Genomic DNA, 23,553 nt, shown 5'->3' on the forward strand with positions numbered 1-23,553 from the left:
AACACTTGGAAAATGGTTTAATGATGTTTTACAACAGAAATGAACTGTACAGTTACAGTCAGTTTAATATATATATAAAAATTACAGCAGACAAATGCATCTACACAAAATCTACCCTTTCATTCTGATTCACTGTCACCTACACAATCTCTCCCAAGCCTACAGGCCCCTGCAGGCAGCCCCAGGAGGGGGGAGCAGAGAAAGGGCACTTTTTTTTTTTTAAAGAGACAGCACCGCTCAGGTTCCCACCACTTCCTCAGGCCTCAGGAGGTATCAGCTGTAATTCCCCAGAATGGAAGTTGCTTGTGTTTCAGGTTTTCAAGACCCCGAAGACCAAGCCTTGCCTCCTGGAGGGTACTCCAAGTTACCAGGCAATTCTTATCAAATGTTCCTGTCGGAGGGAAGAGGCGGCACCACAGCCACGCGCATGGCAAGAGTCACTATGGGGAAACCTAAGAGGACTCCCAGCAACCACTGGGGAACCCTCACTGCCTCCTTAAAGCTGCAGCAAGCTGGGAAAGAATCATTTCACCACATCTTCAGTTTCCACCAAGAACTCAAACTCACATTTTTAAAGTACAAGAAACAAAAACCTTGGGGAGGCCAAGGAGCCAATGCCCTTGGCTCCCCCTCCCCCCCTTGACAACAGTGGAAAAACACCCCTGAATCAATGTTTGGGAAAAAAAAATTAGGGAAGAAAAGAAAAGTGGGATCAGTAAACTATTTAAAGACAAAAAGAAAGAAAACATCTTTAGAAAAACATGATTACTGTCTCTTTAAAACAAAACAAAATCCCAGCTGGGAGCAGTAATCAGCGACTATGCGATCCAAATTGACACCTGGTGGAAGATAGTTATTGAATATTATGTACACTCGGAACTTTTTCATTTTCTTTTTTTATTATGAACACCTAGGCAGTGAAAACTGTTATGTTAATACATACATGGACACACCCAAAACATACAAAAATACTATTATTTCAAACTACTAAGAATAGGACAGTTCAATTATTTTCATGCTATGACTTTAAGAGCATTACACTGAAACAAACAAGAAGTTAAACGACATTTTTTTTAATATCCCAGAAATATACCAAAATATACATCTAAGCTTTGGAATTACTGAGGTTAGACTAATGCAAGTGCTGGGTAATCGTACTTAATACACAAGTCTAAGGTTCTGCAGGAAAGAAATTATCTTTGGTATCTGCATCAGGCTAATATTATTAACATTTGGATTTTGCTTTGGGATAGAGCTTGTATGACCCTAGAACCAAATCCCCCCCTCCCCCGATCAACTGAGAGTAAAAAGATCCATGTAAAAAGTTCCTTCGTTTGCAATCCCCCCACCCCCCAAGTTAAAAAGTCACAGGCATCTACCTAGCACAAAAGGTTGTGAAATACAATGCATAGTTGCACGGTGGTGCTGCAAAAAGGAAGAGAAGAGAAATGAAAGCCTTGATCATCTTTCTGCATGTTTTCTCACAAACAGGACAGCCACTTCCAAGCAGTTCCAGTAAAGGAAAAGAGAGAGAGAGAGAGAAAAAAGGCTCAGAAGGGCCCCTGGGCATGCACTCGCCCAGCCCGCAGAGGTTAAAGCACCCAGCAGAGCAGCCAATCCTGCACCTGCGCCTTCAACGCCCGCCCACTCTGTGGAGTCCCAGGCTGGTCTGGCAGCAGCTCGCACCCCCTGGCCCTTGTGAAGTCCCTGCTGTGACCCTGGTTGCAGCAGGGTGGACGAGGGTGCGGCTGGGTTCTGTCTGTTGTTTTGGAAAATCAGAAATGCCAGCTGCTTCGGGCCGCTCAGGCCGCTTCCTGAGCGCGCACCTGCACCCTTTCCACAGGCTCAGAGGACCCCGCCTGCCCTGGCCTCACCCCTCCAGGTGCCAGGACACCACAGACTGGGCTGACGCTGAAGACGTCCCTTTTCTTTGGTTTTTTTGTTTGTTTTGAGTTTATACAATCATTAAGAAATCTTTGGTTTTGGCTGGAAATTTAAAAAACAAAACAAAACAAAGAAACCACCCTCCCCTGGCTTATAGCAGCAGCACTAGGACCTGGCTAAGCCTTTCTCATGACTGGGGTGGGCACGGGAGGCTGGGACTACATTCAAAGAAAAGGTGGAAGGGCTGGGGCTGCAGCGTCTAGAGAGCCCGCGGGGAGAAGATTGTCAAATCATAATAAGAGTAAGAATAACAATAAAGAACTTAAATATTTGGGTTTTTTTTTGGTCATGTTAGAGGGAAAAGTGAAATGTGGAATGCAGCAGTCAGCTTAAAGGAGCCTTTGGTGTTTTCCCTTCTGCTCAAAGTCCCGAAAGGAAACAGAACCCCGAGGCCTCCGAGGGGAAGGGAAGGGAAGGGTCTCCGGCCCACCAGGGACAAGGCGAGGACAGAAGCTGCTGAGTGGCCAGCAGTCAGAAATGTGAGGTGGGGTGGGGTGGGGAGGCGTGGAAAGCTGGCCAGCCCCTCAAGGCAGGGGAGCAGGGAAAGTAGATGGTGAGAGACCTGTGAAGACCCCTTGCGACAAAAAGGAGTACAAGATTGCAATTTGCCCTCAGTTTGCAGTAGCTTTAAGCAGCGACATTCAGAGGCTTTGGGAGGTCCCACCCTTGGCTGCAGGTCTCCTGATGCTATAGGCCAGAGTTCAACATTGCTGAGAGGAGGGAGGGCGGACTTGGCAACTCTGTAGGGTTTAGAGAAAGATAAAGCAAGTCACAAGTTAGAAATGAGGTATACAACAGCTCCTGGACTTGTGGTGGGGACACAGCCCCACACTCACACATCTAGCCTTCGCTACCACCGCAGACAAGCAAGATGGAAACGTGGCCTAGCGCAGAGGAGGCGCGGCCCTGCAGAGCCAGTGAGAGTGCACACAGGCCCAGGCAAGCAGAGGTTAGGGGCGGGACGAAGCCTGTCTCTCCCTGGTCTCACAGTGGGAGACACACCAATAATCTTGTCCAAAGTCCATATTAGAACATGGTTGCAAAGCCTTCTACTCCCTGCAACTGTTTGCAGCTTTCAGCCTAAGCAGGCTGGCACTAGTCCACTCTGCTCCTCCAGGGCGTGTGCCTTCCGCAGAGCCACACGGGAATGGGAGCAAAGACTCAACACCCCGATGCCTGCGACTGCAACCTTTCATGGCAGACACTGTCATTTTCGCTTCTGAAAGTGCATTTCATTTCCTCCTATATGTTTCAGACCTTGAGACACTGTTAGGGCTGGGAGGGAGCGCAGAGTCCTTTCTCACTTGCCTTTGTCCTGTACCATTTGAAAAGAGATCCCAACATCCAAGAACTACACTGTGTGGCTGTCTCATTTTGTAACAGCACTGCATCCAGCTGTCTGCCCGCAGACTTCGGGATATAATATTTATGAACCCAAGGTTGCTGCTTTTGTGAGGCTGTGGCCAACTGAAACGATGAAGAACAAGTCAACCAAGAAAACAAGGGAAAACTTTGCAGCAGATGTCAGTTTTTTTTTTTTTTTTTTTTTTTTTACAGTAAGTTAGCTTTGCGGTCTTAACTTTTTGACAGTGTCCTGGGTTTGCACCAGAAGGTGACATTGGGTGGTGGAGCCCTGGGCAGAGTGGGCACATTCAGGGACACCAGAGAGTCATAAACCACATGTTCCCTCCCCTGCCCCAGGGAGCATGCCATGCTCAAAGTGGTGTTCCCTTACACACACCTTGCTTTCCCCTAACTTTTCTGTCAAGTGCTCTTATGTTCAATATCCCTATCACCCTAAGTATAAATCTACCTAATGCTTTGAAGAGTTCCACTATATTTAGACCACTTGTACATAATGTCTGAACAAAAAGATTATTAGTAAAGCTTTTGCAAAGTTCTGCAACCTGATCATTTTTGGATGGAGTAGTCACAGAGCAATATATTTGTTTTCCCTCTCTCCCTGTCTGGGTCCTATCGACAGCACATCAAAACAACCAACTACTCAACACCCCGAGCCCACATATAAAAACATTCGGAAGAGATCAGCTCCGTGGGAGAGTAAGGGAAGATCTTTTGGTTTTGTCACATATTCCTGCTCTTGAAAATGCTTATCCTTTACAAGAGACAACAGAGATAGCGCATCTATGTATCTTCTGAACTCAAATAGGTTGTACTGGTTCTATTTGTAAGTATTAGATAAAGGAAAGGACAGGAAAGGAGTCTACTACCATCTTTTGCCCTCCTAAAAGTCTCTCAGCGATTCGAGAACATCACTGTTACAAGGAGTACCCTCCATTTTTAACAGAGCTGCAGCGTGAAAGCAAATCTCGTTTCCAAATCCAAAATAACCAAGACTTCCTGTAAGAAGTAGGAAAAGGGGGAAAGGAAAAGGAAAGGAAAGAGACAAAGTAAGAACTTTTCCAAATGTCAGCCTTTTGCTCTTCTTCCCTCTGTTTTGAAAATGTAAGGATAAGCAATGACATAGCAGTGTCTTTGGTATCCAAACCAAATCCCACTTAAGTTCTGTGAGATGGATCATGTAGTTAAAAAAATAGCCTTTCTGGAGATACAGCTTATATCTGAACGCAGGGAGCCAGGGACGTGCGCCCCGAGGATGGGCACCAAGGGCTCTCAGTGTTTCCCACACCAGCATCATTTCTCATTCACATTCCCATCAACCAACCAATGCGCAAAGGTCACCTCTTCTCGCAGGAGTGAGGTGAGCAAGTCAGCTTTCAGCTTCTCAGTTTGGGGTTTTTTTCTGTTTGTGTTTTTGGTTTAGGCAGAATTAGCCTTGGTATGAGAAAAGGAAATCAGGTTTTAAAATGTTGGGCTACTCCACAACACTGATTAACTTGACAGAGGGCAACAAAAAGAACCTGTTTAATTTTCCTAGATTAAAGACACATCAATCACTCACCATTCCTTTCCTCCCCAAATTAACTGGTACATCTACTTCTGCCTCTATGTCTCAGCCACCACCCCGACATCCACGCACTCATCCTTCATCTAAGCTTTTGCTATGTACAGAGGTAATGATCACTAGGAGGGGCTGGCAGAGGCTGGGGTCATGGGCAGCCATAGCAAGGGATGTCAATGCGCCCTTAGGAACCCTGAACCTATTGGACACCCCGAATGTTACCTGCATGCCATCACACTGTGCTGGAGATCAGACCACAGAGAGGCCAACAAATCCCAAATCCACTCACAGGGGAACTCAAGTTTCCTTTGGCAAGACAGATATAAGGAAAAACAAACACACACGAGCAACACTTTCCTTCTAACATAATCAACTTCTCTTCCCACACCCCAACCCTCCCTAACCCTATAAACTGTAACCTATAAACAGGATCCCAAATACATACAGCATCAGTCATGTTTCTCAGTCATAATAAACATTAGTTCAACTAAATGCTACAGCTAGAATTATTTCCACTATTTATAAAGTTTATTCATTTATTTATTTGGTTTTTAGTTTAAAACCAGTTCTGCAACAATGCTAAGCTACGCTGAGGTATTTTACGAAGGTGCCGGAAGCTAGCTGTTACCAATGAGCATTATCCTCACAGGTGAAGGTACCACCGTTCAGAGAGAAAGAAGGAAAGAGAGAAAGAGAAACCCAGGGCACAGAATCGACATCAGATGTACTCAGTTTACTACTTTTGGTAAGATCAAGAGTAGAAAAACCAAAACAGGGGGCTACTTCATGAGTAAGGGTGGTTAGGGGAAAAGTAGCAGTTCACAAACCAGAGAAAATGGGGGGCAAGCTGGGCAACTCTGAGAACAAACAAATTCCCTGCCATCCAGATGGAACCCTCCCGAGCACCTTACCAGAAATCTCAGGGTTGTCCCATTGAATTGCTTTGGATTAAGGAAGGGATGAGACAGGAGTCATATCAGCCTTTAGCCCACGCCTGTCCAGGTGTACATTTATATCGTGTGTGCCATCCGTGCAAACCTATGTAATAGCTGATCTTAGTCCTCTTAGAGGAAGTACAAGGAAGAATTTCTGTTCCCTTCTCAAAAGAGAAGGCAAGCATGAGGAAAGAGTTACCATTTCATACAGTGTCATCCTCGCGGAAAAGGACTCCAGAACAGCCTGAACAGTGACACACACTAAGTACTTCTTACACACACACACACAAAAGTGAACTTGTAAGCACGATGAGCAAATTAACCCATCAATTCTTGCCCATTTGGGTAATTTTAAATTTCAGGTCATTGGTTTTTTTCTCCCATTAGTACTGATCACCTTGTAATGTTTTTAGCTGTAATAAAGAGGAACAATTAAAACTTAAATCCATCAAGATTAGCTGCTGATTTAATGAGAAAGCATCTGACCAAACTCTTGCAATTAATCATTGAGGTCCTTCTTTAACCAAAGGTTCTCAGACTGCAGACTGGCCCGTGGAGGTCCCTGCCATCTCTAGGGCACCGTCCCCAGGTTCAGTGCCCACCTACGTCTCCTTGACAGCATTTCTCCTTTGCTGGAGAGAAGCGAAAGACAGAGGCTTCTCCTCTGTCTGCCTTCCGAGCTCAGTGATCTTATTTTTTCTTGGTGGGGAACAACCTTAGACTATGAACTATACAGAGCATCTTTTGTAAGTCAAGCGTTTGAAATACATACATACATACATATATATATGTATATATATGCTAACTGCAATGTTCTGTTAGGATTTATAATTTCACAAATTGACATAAATTTTCTATATTTGCGATTGTATCTGGCTTTCCTAGAAAGTTAAATAGAAAATTTAGTGTTAAATATCACATTGAATTTAAACATTGGGCCAAGCAATTATCTGTGCTTCTGGATAATTATGGACAAGGCTTCCTCTATCTTCCCAAGTAAATGAGGCAAAATGGGAAAAAAATAATAAAAAGACATAATTGTGCTTTTCCTCCAACAATGAATGAGCAATGTAGAACTGGCAAGAGGAGTCACTAAACATATTTTAGTTCATCTTATTTTCCCTTAAAAAAAACACTGTTAATTCCTACTAGTGCTGCGATGAAGTATAAAGAGGTGCAGCCCTTCACAAAATGAAAGTTGGAGTCCTTTGGTTCCATTTCTCTAGCAACAAGAGCAAACTGGATGGTGCTGATCTTTCTGATAATAAATAAAAGGAAGTATGTATTATGTCAATTAATGAATAAAACAATTTTTTCTTAATTCTAAAAGTCTGCCTATAAAACCCCACAGCACTTGATTTCTTCCTAGGCAGAGTCCCTTTTTGGGTCTTTCTGCTCTGTACTTCAAGATTTATACAGGGTCTAAATAAAGTTCACGAGCACACTGCACTGCTTGTGAGAAGCGGGATTCAAACAATTACATTCACCATGCCCTAGGAGGGTCCACTACTACGGGCAAATGCATTTAGAACTAGTCTTTGGCTTAACATGAGGTTCACCAATTCAGGGCTAAAATAAAACTTGCATAAATGTTAAGAGGAAAATAAAACGATGAATTGTGAGGATCTCTCTGGCTTTTCCTTTTCAAAACGCAGAAACTCTATCTCCCACAGCCTCTTTTTGGTCAAATGGCCCCTTTGGTTTCCAGACTCTTCCATATAAGATGGCTAAAAGTTAAGTCTGAGTACCTTAGCTTAGGATAGTTCATTAGACTAAAGAAGCATTTCTTGAGATGATTAAAAAAAGATGATATAAAGTAAAAAATGATTATGGTGTTCATGAAGCAATATAATCAGTAGAATATCTAGGGATGGTGAGGAGGAGTTGTTTTTAAACTAAACACCCACCAATGAGTTATGATAGTGTTTCTTGTGTACATGTGTAAAAGTACCTTTTGGTTCACAATGTATCTTTAAATAAGTGAAAGAGAAAAAATTTAAAGTCATCCTTGTCTTCAGATTTATTTCTTCTTTTAAATGCCAATTTTTATGCTGGTTTAAGGTCTACCCTCATCAAGTGATCTACACAAAGAAGACAGAATATCCCAAACTGCTGACAGAATCCAGGGCAGGAGATAAAAGTCCGCCGCCCTGACCGCAACAGCTCAGCATCTTCTTAAAGTCTCTTAGTGATTTTTATTTGGGAAAAGTAGCATTTTTTTTTAACCACACAGAAAACAACAATAACAAAGCCTGTCCTTGCTCTTCCTCCTACCCACAGGGCTGGAGTCCCCCAGGACTGGACACTTCCTTTGGTAACAATGTTGGGGAATCAACGCTATGACCTCTCATCCATGTATACATGGTGGGCACTGGCATTTCCCTCCCTGAGCCCTTCCCCCTGCCTCCCTCCTCCCAAGGAAGGGACTTAGCGCTATGGGCAGCTACAGGATCACTGACAGCCCTAAAGTCATGTGCACAGACTACAGTTTGACGTGTCAAGTCAGGATACAAGACTAAAATGAACTACAACAGAGACAAAGCACATGGAGAGGAGAATGTAGGAAGTGACACTGCCATTCTATTTACACACCAACCTATATAAAAATCAAGTTCATGTCTGCCCAGAGGATATTACAATTTACCAACATAAAAGATTAAAAACAAGCAGCAACTTTTATATAAAATTAATAAAGACAAATGAAAAAGAAATTGTCAGTAGCATCTATCTCCTCAATGTGTCTGAACTGCACGTTATAAACTAGTCCATTAGTACAGCAGCTTGCTAAAAATTGACTTTGGTTCAAGCTTAGTTTAAAAAAAAAAAACAAAACAAAACACCACACAAAAAGGGTGGATGGACATTTGTTAGTTTCCCTGCTTGTAGTTCACTGATTTTAGAGGGGTTTTAGGGGAGGTGAAGGGTAAGAGGAGGAAGTTCAGGGTGGCAATCAACAGCCTCATGAAAGGAAAACAAGGCAGAAGAACCGAGGAAGAATTTCAAAGGGGCTGAACACATTCTGCCCTTTCAACGTGACAGGACTCTCGCACCTGAATCACAAAGCAAAGCAGCACACGCTCCGTCTGCATTACTCCTTGCTGAGCAGTGGTGAGGAAAGACAAACATAGAACCCCGGCTCCCCAACGGAGGCAGGCAGAGCAGTCGAAAGGAAATCACCTGTAGGCACTCAGCCCCAGCTCCCAGGAGTGGGGGGAAAGTGCAGTCTGAGGACTGCCAGCCACGCGAGTGAGCAAGCACCCAGACACCAAATGGGGACCTTCAACTCCAGCAACTCACACGCGCCGCACTGCAGTGACCCAGTCTCTGGGGAGACTTTTGGAACAGAGAGTGTAGTAACAGTACACCAACAAGAATGGGAATTCAACCTCTAAATTACCCTCCTTCCTCTTCATCCACTTTCACAAGCTCTCCTCTTCAGTGGGCTCATTTCACACAGTCTAGAAACACCCTGAAGACGACGGCGGGAGCTGCTCGCATCTACACCAATCAGAGAAGTGTACTGCCACGCAGCCCTAGCCAGCAGGAGCCAAAGGACCACCCCAGGGGCACCTGAGGAGCGTGCAGAGTTCCTGCTCAGAGTCCTCAGAGACTCCACAGAGCCCACGCACGGCTACCACGTGCCACCCTCAGTCCGGAAAACCGCAGGGCTAGAGGGTTATATAAGCTATCCAGTGGACACGAAGGCTGCAGCGCCCTAGAGGAAAAGGTGGAAACCTCAGACTCCTCTCATCACACCTCTTCTGAATATACAACTGAGGGAAAAGAGTCTAGCAGAATTTCTTCAGAAAACGAAAGAAGGGAAAAGTCTCCCAATCTCAGTAAGTCATTTTGTTCTTTGCCAAGTAAGTTAAAAAGAGTTTGGATGAACAACTTCCACAAAATGGAACAAACACACACACACATACACACCAACAGTAGGAGCATTTTTCAGGAGATAAGAAATCAGGAGAACCACCAAGTCAGGTGTCTGCAGTAGTCTTTGCTCTTCGGAACCAAATCCTGCCCTGCCAACACGCACAGCTGTTCCCGTGGAAGGTAGCAGACAGCAGCACTGTTGCACTGCAGGATCTGGGTCTCAGGGTCATTCAATGATGTGGGGGTGAGTGAGAGCTACAGTTCAGCAGGAATTCCTTCCCACGCAAAAGTGCTCCAAAGGCACCACCTGATGGGGGGAGGGGCGTGTGTGGAACGGGAGTGTTTGCACACACTGCCTTCAGCTTCTGCACCAAGCCTCTTGCATAAGTGGCAAAAGAAAATAATTTTCTAGCACCTCTGTAAGAGTCATCAAGGATAAGGAAACCAGCAAGAACATTCCCCGCAGTTAAGAACATAAGTCTCCCCTTACCCCGAAACCCTCCCTCCCCACAGTGTGGGAGCTCACTGAAACAGGATCCAGGAGCAAGAGATAAACATGTCCAAACTATATATATATATGTATATATATATATATAAAAACAATAACAACAGCAATAATAAGAGATACAGTAATACAGGCCTGCCTAAATTGTACCAGTTAAGAAAGGAACCCCCAACACAATTGATACGATTATAAACACCTTGTTATGACTTAATGGCCTGTACAACAGACCCATAAAAATGATTTTTTTTTTAAGAAAAAAAGAAATTTAGACAAACAAGAAATCCCCTTCCTATATTGGAATTGGTAACCCACCTTAACTTGTCATCATGACTGCTGGAAATGATAAGTAGTCCTTCAACTTATATTTTTGTTTGTTTGTTTTTGATTTTTTTTTGTTTCTGCTTTTTTTATTTTTAATTTTTGGTTATAAAGTTCTTCAATCCATGAAGCAATCCTGAAAAGACAGTGTTTCATTACAAAATTAGGCAAATGCTGTCCCGTCTCCATCCTCTCCTTTTTTCTGGCCTGTGTTTTCATTCTTCTCTCCTTGCCCTCACAGCACGGCGAGGCAGCCAATCTCATTCTTCAGCTGATTCACTGGCTGGCAGCCCAAGCACACTGCGCAGTGGGAAAGGCTCATGGCAGCCCGGCTCGGCCAGCTCACTGTGCCTTGGAGGCGGTGGTGGTGGTGGAAGCTGCCCCGCTGGCAGAGGCGGCCGTGAAGAGAGAGTTCTGGATGGACTCGGCTGAGGTGGAGGTGGCGTGAAGGCTGGCTACGGGCGTGGAGTTCCCTGCGGACGCGGCGGCGGCAGAGACCAAGCTAACCGGGTTGCTGGTGAGCAGAGAGAGGTTCTGAGGGTTCAGGAACAGAGGGGCAGTCACGATGTTAGGGGCTCCTCCCGCATTGGCAAATACCAGGTTCCCAGTTGCATCCAGTGACGTTATTGGAAGAGAGCCACCAGAAGCAAGAGCTACAGACAAAAACCCCAAAAAACAGGCAGGATGGAGAATATTAACATTGTCCCAGAGAAGCCAAATAACACAAAGCTCTACTGAGTTTTGCTACGACTCCGTGGGGAAAGGCACACTTTCCTCAGTTACACGGAAGTTCCTAACCCTGATCGCCCTGAAGGACTGGAAGGTCTCATTCAGTGAGCACAGCAGGGTGGGTCAGTGGGGAGGGCTGCAAAAGTTCTAAGGAACCAGAGTCCTGTTTCTCTCTTTAAATCTCAGGTTTATCTCGTGTGCCTAGGAATACTTGGTAAATCCAACAATTCTGTCTTTAGTGAAGACTGGTGATTTTCAACTACTTCCATTCAAAAGATAAACTTGGTAAAGTGATTAAAGCATTAAAACATATGTTTAGTGGTCGCCGATGTGTGGCATAGCAGGTTAAGCCTCTGCCTGTGATCCCAGCATCCCACATGGGTGTTGGTTAGAGACCAGGTTCCTCTACTTCCTTCTAGCTCCCTGCTGAAAAGTGAAGACGGCCCAAGTGCTTGGGATCCCGCACCCTCGTGGGAGACCCAGAGGCAGTACTGGGCTCCTGGCTTTGGCCTGGCCCAGCCTTGGCCATTGCGGTCATCTGGGGAGTGAACCAGCAGATGAAGATTGCGTGCTCTGTCTCTCTTCCTCTCTAACTTCTCATTTCAGATAAATAAAAAAATAAATCTTAAGGAAAAAACATTTAATTTTCATCAAATTAACTGGCATTACTGATAAATTTGAGCAAATACTTTATACTAGGATATACAAGATGAAAACCATGTTTCAAAACGGCATTAGTTACAAAATAAATTATATATCATCGAATAAATGGATTAATTTTTGGCTTCCTGGTGCAAAACATCTGATTTCTATAACTTGTACAGAGAGAGGGATGAGTCCCCTGCAGGAGCACAGCAGACACAGGAGGAGGTAGGTGCTCTTACAGGTGGGTGACCTAAGACTTGCTTTAATGGGTGGAAAATTTTCTATGACGCTACTGCTTCACCACAGAAGATACCATCAACATGTCACTTAAGATCATTAGGGCTCTCATCTTATCATGTTAATAACAGCCTCAAATCAAAACCACATAACTGCACCCCACATGCAGATTAAGGGTTCTTTTAACAGCATTCAAATTTTGGTGGATTTCTTACAAAATATGTAGCTGCAGGGAATGCCTTTGATTTTGGGCATGATCACACAAACATTAAAGAACAGAGAGGCTTAGGTGCAGCGTGAGGTTTCCTGAGATCCCAGGCCGAGGGCCACAGCCCAGGTCGGGATCTACCTAGAGCGTCTGCATTCTGGGCAACAGGGCTGGCGTCTGCCTCTGCAGTGCTGCCACACCTCACAGACACTCCCTAAAGGAGAAGAAGACAAGGACTGACGACAAATCCCATTTCAAAAGAAAATTCCTGCAGAACGGAAGCTTTGCAGATCTAACCATCAGTTCAAGCATGATTTAGTCAATCAGAAAGTCAATATCATGTAAGGCAATCTAGTCAGTGGTCTGGTTTTGTGTGTAATTAACATTCCCTACAAGACCCCATGAGAGACAGCATCCTTCACACACTTAACTGAAGTGGCTACCAGCTTATTTTGGCCCTGAAAACTCTCATTTAAGCACACACTATTTTAAGAAAAACACATTTTCTGATTAACATAGTGATGGTTTTCAAACTGTTTCCCTGAATTACCTAACAGTAAGCATCTTCACATATAAACACAGAATGAATACTGTCCTGGGTAACATGCTAGAGAGCAGAAAGGGACACAAGTGGGCTTGGGGAAAAGACAGTATAAACAAAAGAACTTAACTTTACACTGACCGGGACACGGAAAGGGCAGACCCCCACGAGGATTAAAAGCTCCCTGCAGCCTGCCTGTGAGCTCCACACTGAATCATTACAGGACTCTCTCTGAGGGTGGAATGGAGACTGGAGAATCCTGCTTGGCCACGTTTGCTTTCTGTAAGTTTTAGATGAGCACTTGACTAAATTTATCAGGGGGGAAAATCTGCGTCCAAGTTTATTCACTAAGATAATATTGGCATACAAAACATGATTTTTAGTGATACACCAAGCTCAGTATACCTCCTGTTCTTAGAAACTGACTCTATACTTCTCTTATAAAGATTTTTCAAAAGGACATTTTCTTGGTCTTCAAGAAAAAGCTAACATCGAACTCCCTCTTGTCATCAAAATCACCTCTAGCAAAGCAGGCTTCCTATACACACACACACACACACACACAGCACGGAGTAAGGAATAAGAGTCTACTGACCTTGAATAGTCGCCAGTGTACTGTTGCTCATCAGAGCTGGGCTGAGAGCACCACCCAGGGTCCCTGGATTGAGACTGAGTAAGGCACCTCTGTAAGTCCAAAAGAGGGACCCCTTTATTATCAGGCAGGCACAATTGTCAGTTTGACAACATGCCCAAAGGAAAAAGAAAAAGGAAAATCCAACTGGGGACATGTAAGGAAATCTCGGTTATTTTCCTATGTTCTTCTATGGTTTGGTTGGTGCTCCAAGTTAGTGCATTCCTTGTCTATGTGTACAAACAAGGTTATGATTTGCACAAAAAGAACATCTTTTACAGTAATTCTGACTCTCCTCTGAATTATTTCATTCTTTTTCCCCCAAAACCAAAGAAAAATTTCCAGCAAAAAGCATATATTTACAGGGCAACTCTTATGTGATGTCTGACATTAGTAATGCAAACTTGGGAATTTCAATACTACTTCCTCTACCTATGTTTGAGAATCAGAAAGCAGACAGTTGAGAGTGTTTAATGGAGAAAGCACAGGACATGAGTTAGGAATCTGGGGCTTTCTTTCTCATCCCATCACTGAGGCAATCAATAACCTACTGTCCTGTGTCTTCATTTGGAAACAAAGGTATGGCTACTGCCCTCTCTGAGCTGTTAGAAAACTCAAGTTCAACTATAACTAAGGTTCTTGCATTACCAATTCAAAAACATTATCGCATTAAGGAGGTTTTCCTCCATTTCAGATAGTGATGAGATGTCTCCCCTACAAGTAATTCCAGGGATGACTCCAGCGGTCTCTTAGCTGTGACTGAGATGAGGAAGCTCCTTACCCAGCCGCAAACTGCGAGGGTGCCATCAGGCCCGGGCTTAGTCCTGCAGCAGCAGCCATGGCAGCAAGACTGGCATTTGCTGGCAACTGTGTAGCTCCTTGGAGGGCAGCAGCTGCTGCTGTTTGCAAGCCTGACGCTGTCACCATCACCTGGCTGGTCCCAAGAGGGGAGGACAAAGGAGCGGAGGTGGTCTGTGTTGTGCTGGTCTCACTGGCACTGGATGTCTCGGAGGTGGAGGCTGAGGCGGAAGGGGAGGGGCTCAGAGAGGGGGAGGTGACTGCTGAGGAAGCAGGAGGCGCTGTGGAAATCACCGTCGCTGTGTTGTTAGAGGTGGTGTCTGTAGTGCCTGAAAAGAAAACTGATTCAGCAAATGCCTCTCTTGAAGCGGTTTAGGAAGAATATCAGCCACACTCTAGAGTCAACGGAATAACTGACCTACCATCCAGTCATCTCGAAATTTACCCTTTTTTAAAAAATTAACCCAGTTTAGTATTTCTAAGGAATTTAATCAGAAAAACAAACATTTTAGAACCAAGGCTAGGGGCCGGCGCTGTGGCATAGCAGGTAAAGCTGCCGCCTGCAGTGCCAGCCTCCCATATGGACACTGGTTCGAGTCCCAGCTGCTCCACTTCTGATCCAGCTCTCTGCTATGGCCTGGGAAATCACTAGAAGATGGCCCAAGTCCCTGGGCTCCTGCACCCATGTGGGAGACCTGGAAGCTCCTGGCTTCAGATGGGCACAGCTCTGGCTGTTGTGGCCAATTGGGGAGTGAACCAGTGGATGGAAGACCTCTCTCTTTCTCTCTCTGCCTCTACTCTGTGTAAGTGACTTTCAAATAAAATGCATCTTAAAAAAAAGAAAAAAACAAAAGCTATGAACCTTATGTTAGATAAGAACAATAACATAACCATAACAGAAACAGTTTTCCACTGCCAATTTCTTATCCTTCTCACTGAGAAATCTCCTCAGTAGTCTCCATAGAGAAATCAAAACAAGGACAAGAAAAATTGACTTACATACTTTCCTAAGAATAACTGACAGCCACACACAGAGACAGTATAAAAATGACTAAAGGTAGATGTCTAGAAGTCTTCTTTGCACTAAAAATTTAAGTATTTTGTAATTTAAATCCGCTCTCCAAAAGCCCATTATAGTAAATCTATTTTCTTATCCAGGGAAACCAACAAAAACATATAATGATATTATCAATCTTGCAAAAGCATGAAAAATGATAACAGAACAAGTCTCTTATTTCAGTTATCAGGAAATGCTACAAAATTATAAAAAGAGTTTACCTAAACTGGACAGAACTTAATTTAGTGCACTATGTTTTAGGATCCAATCAACCATATTTATGTACAGAGCAGAATCTTGGTTGCATTTTCTTAGGATAGAGAGCTTGAAAGAGTTTTACATTATAAATTCACACGATAAGTTCTCAATGCAACAATTCTGTGAGGGATAAGACTTTCAACGTTTTATAAAAGATTAATCAGAATAATTATCTGAAACCTAGAGGGCATGGCACATTGGGAAAAGCTTTTGTAAAGGTTTTATATGTATATGTACATACACGCATATATAGTCTTCATTTTCTTAAGGTGTCTTCTGAAGATTTTGTCCTTTAATGGATTGTGCTTTTGGTGCTGTACAAGTATGTGTAAATTCTTTGCCTAACTCATGGTCACTAAGACTTTTTCCTGTATTTTCTAGAAGCTTTAGGTTCTAAAGTTTTTTTTATCTAGGTCTCTGATCCAGTTTAGTTAATTTCTGTGTACAGTATGGGGTAAGAATCTAATCTTTTGCATATCCAATCATCTTACAACCATTTATTGACTAGTCTTTGTCCTACGGAATTTCTTCGCACACCTGTTAAAACTCAGAGCACAGGGGCAGGCAGTTAGGAAGCCAGCTGGATCACTGCATTCCATATCAGAGTGCCTGGTTTCCAGTTCTGACTCCTGACTCCAGCTTCCTACTAATGTTTACTCTGGGAGGCAGCAGTGAAAGCTCAAGTAGTTGGGGTCCCTGGTAACCATATCAGAGACCTGGACTGAATTCCTGGCTCCTGCCTTGGACTTGGCCCATTTTGGGCAAGTGCAGGCACTTGAGGAGTGAACCAATGATGGAGTTCTTCCCCCAACTACCCCCGTGCTCCCAAGAGTATAAATTTGAAAGTGTCTGTATTCTCAATTTCAATCCATCTAATCTATATGCTACTATTTACTGTTTTGATTATTGTAATTTTAAAGTAAGCTTTAAAATCAGGACATTTGAGTCCTCCAATTAGATTCTTTTTCAAAACTGCTTTGGTTGGGGCTGGCACTGCGGCATAGCAGGTAAAAGCTGCAGCCTGTGATGCCAGCATCCTATGTGGGTGCCAGTTCAAGTCCTGGCTGTTCCACTTCCAATCCAGCACTCTGCAATGACCTGGGAAAGCAGCAGAGGATGGCCCAAGTCTTTGAGCCCCTACACCTACATGGGAGGACTTGGAGGAAGCTCCTGGCTCCCAGCTTTGGATCGGCACAGCTCCAGCCATTGCGACCAACTGGGGAGTGAACCAGTGGATAGAAGACCCCCCCGCCCTTTCTGCCTCTCCTTCTCTGTGTAGCTCTGACTTTCCAATAAATAAATTAATTAATAAAAAAACCTGCTCTGGCTATTCTGGGTCCCTTCCATATATATTTTAGAAATAGATGATCAATTTCTTAAAAAAATGTTTTTGGGATTATGACTATGATAATGCTGAATCCATCTATTAATCAAGCTGAATAAAGCTACCAACTTAAGAAAGAGTTTAATTTCTCTGCTTCCAAACTGTGAGGCTTTCATTTTTCCCACCCTTACTAAACTGGCCACATCCTCCAGTACGATGGTAACCAGAAGTCTGACAGGGCACACACTCTTGCTTTGTTACCAGTCTTAGGGGAACACATTGGGTCTTTCACCTCTCCAGTGTGCTGCACTGTAGGTTTTCAGTAGGTGTTCTTCATCAGTAAGGCAGCTCTCTTCTATTCCCGGCAAAGGCCTCTCGCCATGTGGATTGTGGATCTTGCCGAATACCTTCTCTGGGTTCAGTGAGATGACCATGTAGTTTTGTCCTTTCTTCCACTGCTATAGGTATTTTAGTAACTCATGTTCAGCAACCATACATTTCTGGGAAAACTCCCATGGTGGATTTATGTTTCTGGGTTTTATTTACCAGGATTTTGTGGAGGAAGTTCAGAAACACTTCTGTGAGGAGTATAAGTCTGTAATTTGTTTTCTTGTGATTTATTTGCCTAGCTTTGGTATTAGGGTAAGAACTGGCCTAATACAAAGAAATGCTTCTAATTAAGACACCTCCATCTCACACTGGAATATCTGGGTTCTGCGTTGGGCTGTGGCTCCTGACTCGAACTTCCTGCTAATGCAGATCCTGGGAGGCGGTGGTGATGGCTCAAGTGGTTAGGTTCCTGCCACCTGTTTAGGAGCCCTAGATTAATTTCCTGGCTCCTAGCTTTGGCCTTGGTCCAGTCCAGCCACCACAGGCATTTGGAGAGTGAACCAGTGAATGGGAGCTCTCGCTCTGGGTGTGTCTTCTTTCCCCGCACCAGCACCCCCAATCTGTCTCTCAAATAACTAACTAAGCACATACACACATACATGTATGGAACATTCCTCCTTTATTTTCTGTAAAAGACTGACAACGATGGGCTTTATGTTATTTTTTAAAAAACATACAACAAAATTCACTGTTAAAAATTGCCTAAGCCTGGGCTTTTCTATGTGGCAAGTTTTTTTCTTTCCTTTTTTAAGAATTTATTTTTATTTGAAAGAGAGAGGTAGAGGTAGAAGCAGACAGACAGACAGACAGACACACAAACACAGAAACAGAGGTGGGGGAGGAGGGAGAGAATTATCAATCTATCTGCTGGTTCACTACCCAAACGATTATAGTGGCCAGGGCTGTGTTGGCCAGGAGCTTTATCTGGGTCTCCTATGTGGTATAAGGAGCCGGAGCTTTGAAAGTGGAGCAGCTAGAACTCAAACTGGCATATGGGATGCCAGTGCTAAAGGCAGTGGCTTAACCAGCTATACCAAAATGCTACCCCAATGTGGCAAGATTTTTCAAGAAAACTTTGAGGGGGCCGGTGCTGTGGCACACTGGGTTAATCCTCTGCCTGCAGCGCCAGCATCCCATACGGGTGCCGTTCTACTCCTGGTTGCTCTTCTTCCAGTCCAGCTCTCTGTTAGGGCCTGCAACAGCAGTAGAAGATGGCCCAAGTGCTTGGGCCCCTGCACTTGCATGGGAGACCAGGAGAAAGCACCTGGCTCCTGGCTTTGGATCAGTGCAGCTCCAGCCGTTGCAGCCATTTGGGGAGTGAACCAATGGAACAAGACCTTTCTCTCTGTCTGTCTGTCTGTCTGTAACTCTACCTGTCAAATAAATAAAATCTTAAAAAAAAAAAAAGAAAAAAGAAAACTTTGATTATGTTATGGGGCACAGGGTGATAATATAATGCATGTATTAGGGTAATTAATGCTTCCTTTTCCTTGTTACTTTACATTTAGTGGCTTCATGTCTTCTATTTGTTCATGACATTTTTCTTTTTAAAATTTTATTTATCTATTTTCATACTTTTTTGAAAAGCAGAGAGACAAAGAACTTCCATTTGCTGGTTCACTCCCTAAAATATCCAGAAAAGCTGGGGCGCGGTCAGGCCAAAGCCAGGAGCCGAGAACTCAATCTAGGTTTTCCCATGTGTGTGACAGGAACCCACCTACTTGAGCCATCATTGGCTAACTCCCAGATGGGTGCACATTAATAGGAAGCTGGAATTGGAAGCAGAGCTGGGACTCAAACCCAGGCAATCTAACATGGGACATGAGCATCCCAAGCAACACCCTAACCACTGTGCCAAATGCATGCCCTAAAGATGCCACTTTTTTAGACTGGATAATATTCCATTGTATATATTTACCATATGTTCATATCCATTTATCTGTTGATAGGCATCTAGGTTGACACCGCATCCTCACTGTTGTGAATACTACAGCAACAAACGTGGAGATATATATATATATATATATATATATATATATCCCTTTGGTGATATACACAGAAGTGGGATGGATGGGTCATATTTTTAACTTTTTGAGCAACCTCTGTACTGTTTTCTAAAGTGGTTGTGCTAATTCCCACTCCAACCAACAGTGTCTAAGAGACCCCTTTTCTTCCCATCCTCACCAACACTTGTTATTGTCTCTTTGATAATAGCCATTCTAACTGGAGTGAGATGGTATGGCTTTGATTTGCATTTCCCTAACTGCTAATGATGCTGAAGATTTTAAAAATAAATTCAAAGGCCATTGTATTTTTTCTTTTGATAAGTGCTCATTCATAAACATCTGCCCATTTTAAAACTGGACTGCCTGGGTTGTGGTTACTGAGTTTTTTGAATTCCTTCTATCTTCTGGATGTCAATACTTTGTCAGATGAGTAGTTGGCAAAAATTTTCTCTTACTCTACTTCGTAGGCTCTCTTCACTCTGCTGGTTCGTTTGCTGTGCACAAGCTTCTTAGTTTAACACGATCTTATTTGTTTTTGCTTTAGTTGCCGGTGCTTTTTGTGGAAAGATTTTTAATTAAAAATCAATTACTTGCTTTAGATTGTTACATTTTCCTAGTTCTTTTTCAATCAGTTTTGATAATTTATCTTAAGAACACATCTATTTCATCGAAGCTACTTAGTTTTTGTAGCATAAATTGTTTAATGTTCCAATGGACCGCATTACCCAGCATTTCTTCTCCTTACTATCTACTCAGCAGAGTTGAGTAGGCCCACATAAAAACTTGTACATACATGTTCACAGCAGCAATTGGTATTCAAAATAGTCAAAAACTGGAAGCAACTCAAATGTTTATCAGCACACGAATGAGAAACCAAATGTGGCATATCCATCCAACACCAGAATATTGTTTGGCCAGAGAAAGAAATGAAATACTGATATATTGTGTACTTAGATAAACCTAAACAATATGCTAAATGGAAGAAGCCTGATATAGTGAAAAGGTCACATACTACAGGAGTCAATCTGAAACGCCTGAAGGAGACAATCAATAGAGACATAGCACACTAGTGCCTGCTAGGGGGAGAGCAAGAATGAATGCGGAGAGGGGCCAGCACTGTGGCATAGTGGGTAAAGCCACCGTCTCAGTGCCAGCATCCCATCTGGGTGCTGGTTCAAGTCCTGGCTGCTTCACTTTTGATCCAGCTCTCTGCTATGGCCTGGGAAAGCAGCAGAAGATGGCCCAAGTGCTTAGGCTCCTGTAGCAGCTTGGGAGACCCAGAGGAAGCTCCTGGCTCCTGGCTTCAGATCAGCCTGGCTCTGGCCATTGCAGCCATTTGGGGAGTGAACCAGAGATGGAAGGCTTCTCTCTCTCTGCCTCTGTCTCTCTGTAACTCTCTTTCAAATAAATAAATAAATCTTAAAAAAAAAAAAAAAAAAGAATGAATGGGGAGACATGGGTAAATATGGGGTTGCTCTTTTGGGTAATGAAAATATTATAGAACTAGATAGAGGCAATCATTCCACATATTGTGAATTCTTTAAAATCCACTGAACTGCACACTTTAGACTCAATAAACAACCTGAATATATCTCAATAAATGAAAAACAATCCATTATAATGTTTTAAATTCCTGTATGGCTAGTAGTGATGGTCTCTGTTTCACTCTTGATGTGGTATTTTCATCTTTCCCCTTTTTTCTCATGATTGATGACTTATCTGTCCATTTTGTAGCTCATGTCAAAGAATCAATTTTTGGCTACACTGCACTGATTTTTTTCTATTGCCTTCGTTTTCTACTTCATTATTTCTGCCCTAATCTTATTACTTCCTTCTTTTTGCTTGCTATGTTAGTTTGCTCCTCTTTTTATAATTTCTTAAGAGGAAAGTTTTGGCTATTGGCTTGAGATCTTTCTTGTGTTTTCATTCATTTAAAAGTTATTTGCTAACTTCTCTTATTATTTCTTCTTTGGCCTCTAAGTTAATTTTCCAAATATTTGGGAATTCCTCAAATTTCTTTCTGTTGCTGATTTCCAATTTATCTCACTTGCCATCAGACAACATATTTTGTATCATTTTAATCCTTTTTCATTTAGATTTGTTTTATCGCTGATAACACTCTAGGAAATGAGATTCCATATCTACTTCTGCTGCTGGATTAAGAGACTGACAGATGGCAATTAGGTTATGTTGTTTGACAGTGTCATTCAAACTTTGCATATCCTTGACTTTTTTTGGTATGTAGTTCATATTAATACCTTCAACTATAAACTTGTCTATTTCTTCTTTTAATTCTGCTAATTTTTAAAATTCTTTTGATTTTTGCTTCCTATACCATGGGCTTCTGCTGTTAGTTACCTACCTAATTATAATTGCTTTATAGTCTTGAGATATCAGCTCTTTGGTCATTATAGACATTTTGGAAAAAGAATTGGGAATGTTTAGATGAGATTTTTAAGGGCTGTGAAATTTCTCAAGCCTTTAGGACATATCAGAACACACATTTTTCTAGTGGAGTGAAGATCCTTTCTGTACTTATTCTGTACATGTTTACCAAAGACCTTGTATGTGCCAAGTGCTCTGGGATAATAAAGATGACTGCATCACTCAAGCAAGATTGGACTTAGAAGATGGCGGACTTTGCTTCTGAAATCCCAGTAGGGTTAATAGTAAAGAAATACAAAGGGGAATAAGGGCTCTGGGGAAAGCTGTCAGGAGGCTTGAGACTTATACTACATTTTTCAGAAACAAGAAACAGGATGCAACTGGGTGGTGCACCCTAGTCCAGGAAAGCTCGGGAGAAGGCTCCACTACAGGTGGGAGTGATTCACTCTGGTGGAGCCCACGCTCAGAGCTGATGCAAACAGGGCCAGAGAACACAGTGACTTAAATGCTGTGCACACGTCAGCTCTGCCAGTGGGCCTTTCCTCCCCTCCCCCAGACCCTCACCGGAGCAGAACCAGTGTCCCTACTACTCCTCAAAGAAAAAAATCTGAAGCTGACCAAGGATTCTAATCTAAGTTCCAGCAGGCAAAAGTCAATTCTGGGAAATGATGAGGGAGAAGTCTCACCTACTCATACACCCTGCAGTAAAGTCTGGCAGGGCTCCATGCATTCACAGCTCATGGCCAGCCAGCCCTGCCATTCAGGGAGAAGACTGTGAAGTCCCAGAAAAGCTACACCGTGACAGAAAAAACATTACAAACTACCGATATGAAGTGATGTGATTTTGTACTTATCAGTATGAATAAATAACCAAAATCACCAATAAGAGAAAAGAATAACATAAAAGAAATGGCACAAAATGAATAAACAAAGCAAATGCCAGAAGAAACTGCTTAAATAAAGATAAATTATCAAAGTTGGGGAAAACATTCGTTCAGACTGAAAATGCTCGGTAAAGGCTAACAAGGATGAATTTAAAAAGGACCATACCTTGAAACCTCCTAGTGAAATTTCAAAATCTAAGGCTAAAAAGATCCTTTAAGTTTTTCAGCGTAAAAACAAACTAGCAAAGAAACACAGAATGAAACTGCACGTCTCACTGGCAACACTGAATGCTAAGTATAAAAAAGATCAGTATGTGGACCAGCGCTGTGGTGTAGTGGGTGAAGCTGCTGCCTGCAGTGCTGGAACCCCATATGGGTGCTGGTTTGAGTCCCAGCTGCTGCACTTCTGATCCAGCTCTCTGCTATGGCCAAGGAAAACAGTAGAAGATGGCCCAAGTCCTTGGGCCCCTGCACCAGTGTGGGAGACCTGGAGGAAGCGCCTGGCTCCTGGCTTTGGATGGGCCCAGCTCTGGGCACTGAAGCCAACTGGGGAGTAAACCAGTGGATGGAAGACCTCTCTCTCTCTCGCTCTCTCTCCTTCTCTCTTTGTGTAACTCTGATATTTCAAATAAATAAATAAATCTTAAAAAAAAAAAAAGATTACGTTCCTCCCTATAGATCCAATCACACGAGCCAGCCCTGTACAACATTTTTACAAACAAAATATTAATATATTCATTTCCTATTGTTGTGTAACAAAGTACCACAAATTCAGGAACTTAAAACAATCCAATTTATCACCTCACAGTTTATGTGGGTCAGGTGCTAAGGTACAGCCTAGCCAGGTCCTCTGCTAGGGCATCTATCAGAAGACTGTAGTCAAACATTATTCTGTGCAAATACAATAGAAATTGCACAGAAAATGGTGACTATTAGATCTAACGTACTATAACTTATCA

The 23,553-nt window shown here is 43.0% G+C and overlaps 1 protein-coding gene across 34 annotated transcripts in view; it reads right to left on the reverse strand.

The window, feature by feature from the left end:
• The window catches only part of POU2F1 (POU class 2 homeobox 1), a 188,944-nt gene continuing 165,391 nt past the window's right edge, over window positions 1-23,553 (reverse strand). For 24 of the 34 annotated variants that reach the window (XM_051857149.2, XM_051857145.2, XM_051857136.2 and 21 more), the window contains 3 exons: window positions 14,274-14,619; window positions 13,457-13,545; window positions 1-11,154 (listed from right to left, as the gene is read on the reverse strand). In XM_051857149.2, coding sequence (XP_051713109.1) covers window positions 10,844-11,154; window positions 13,457-13,545; window positions 14,274-14,619 — 746 coding nt within the window. In that variant the 3' untranslated portion in view covers window positions 1-10,843. The remainder of the gene's footprint in view (window positions 11,155-13,456; window positions 13,546-14,273; window positions 14,620-23,553) is intronic. The other 10 variants (XM_051857150.2, XM_070077412.1, XM_070077416.1 and 7 more) reach the window with 3 other exon arrangements.

Source organism: Oryctolagus cuniculus, chromosome 7, assembly GCF_964237555.1.
Source record: "Oryctolagus cuniculus chromosome 7, mOryCun1.1, whole genome shotgun sequence".
Lineage (NCBI taxonomy): Eukaryota > Metazoa > Chordata > Mammalia > Lagomorpha > Leporidae > Oryctolagus > Oryctolagus cuniculus.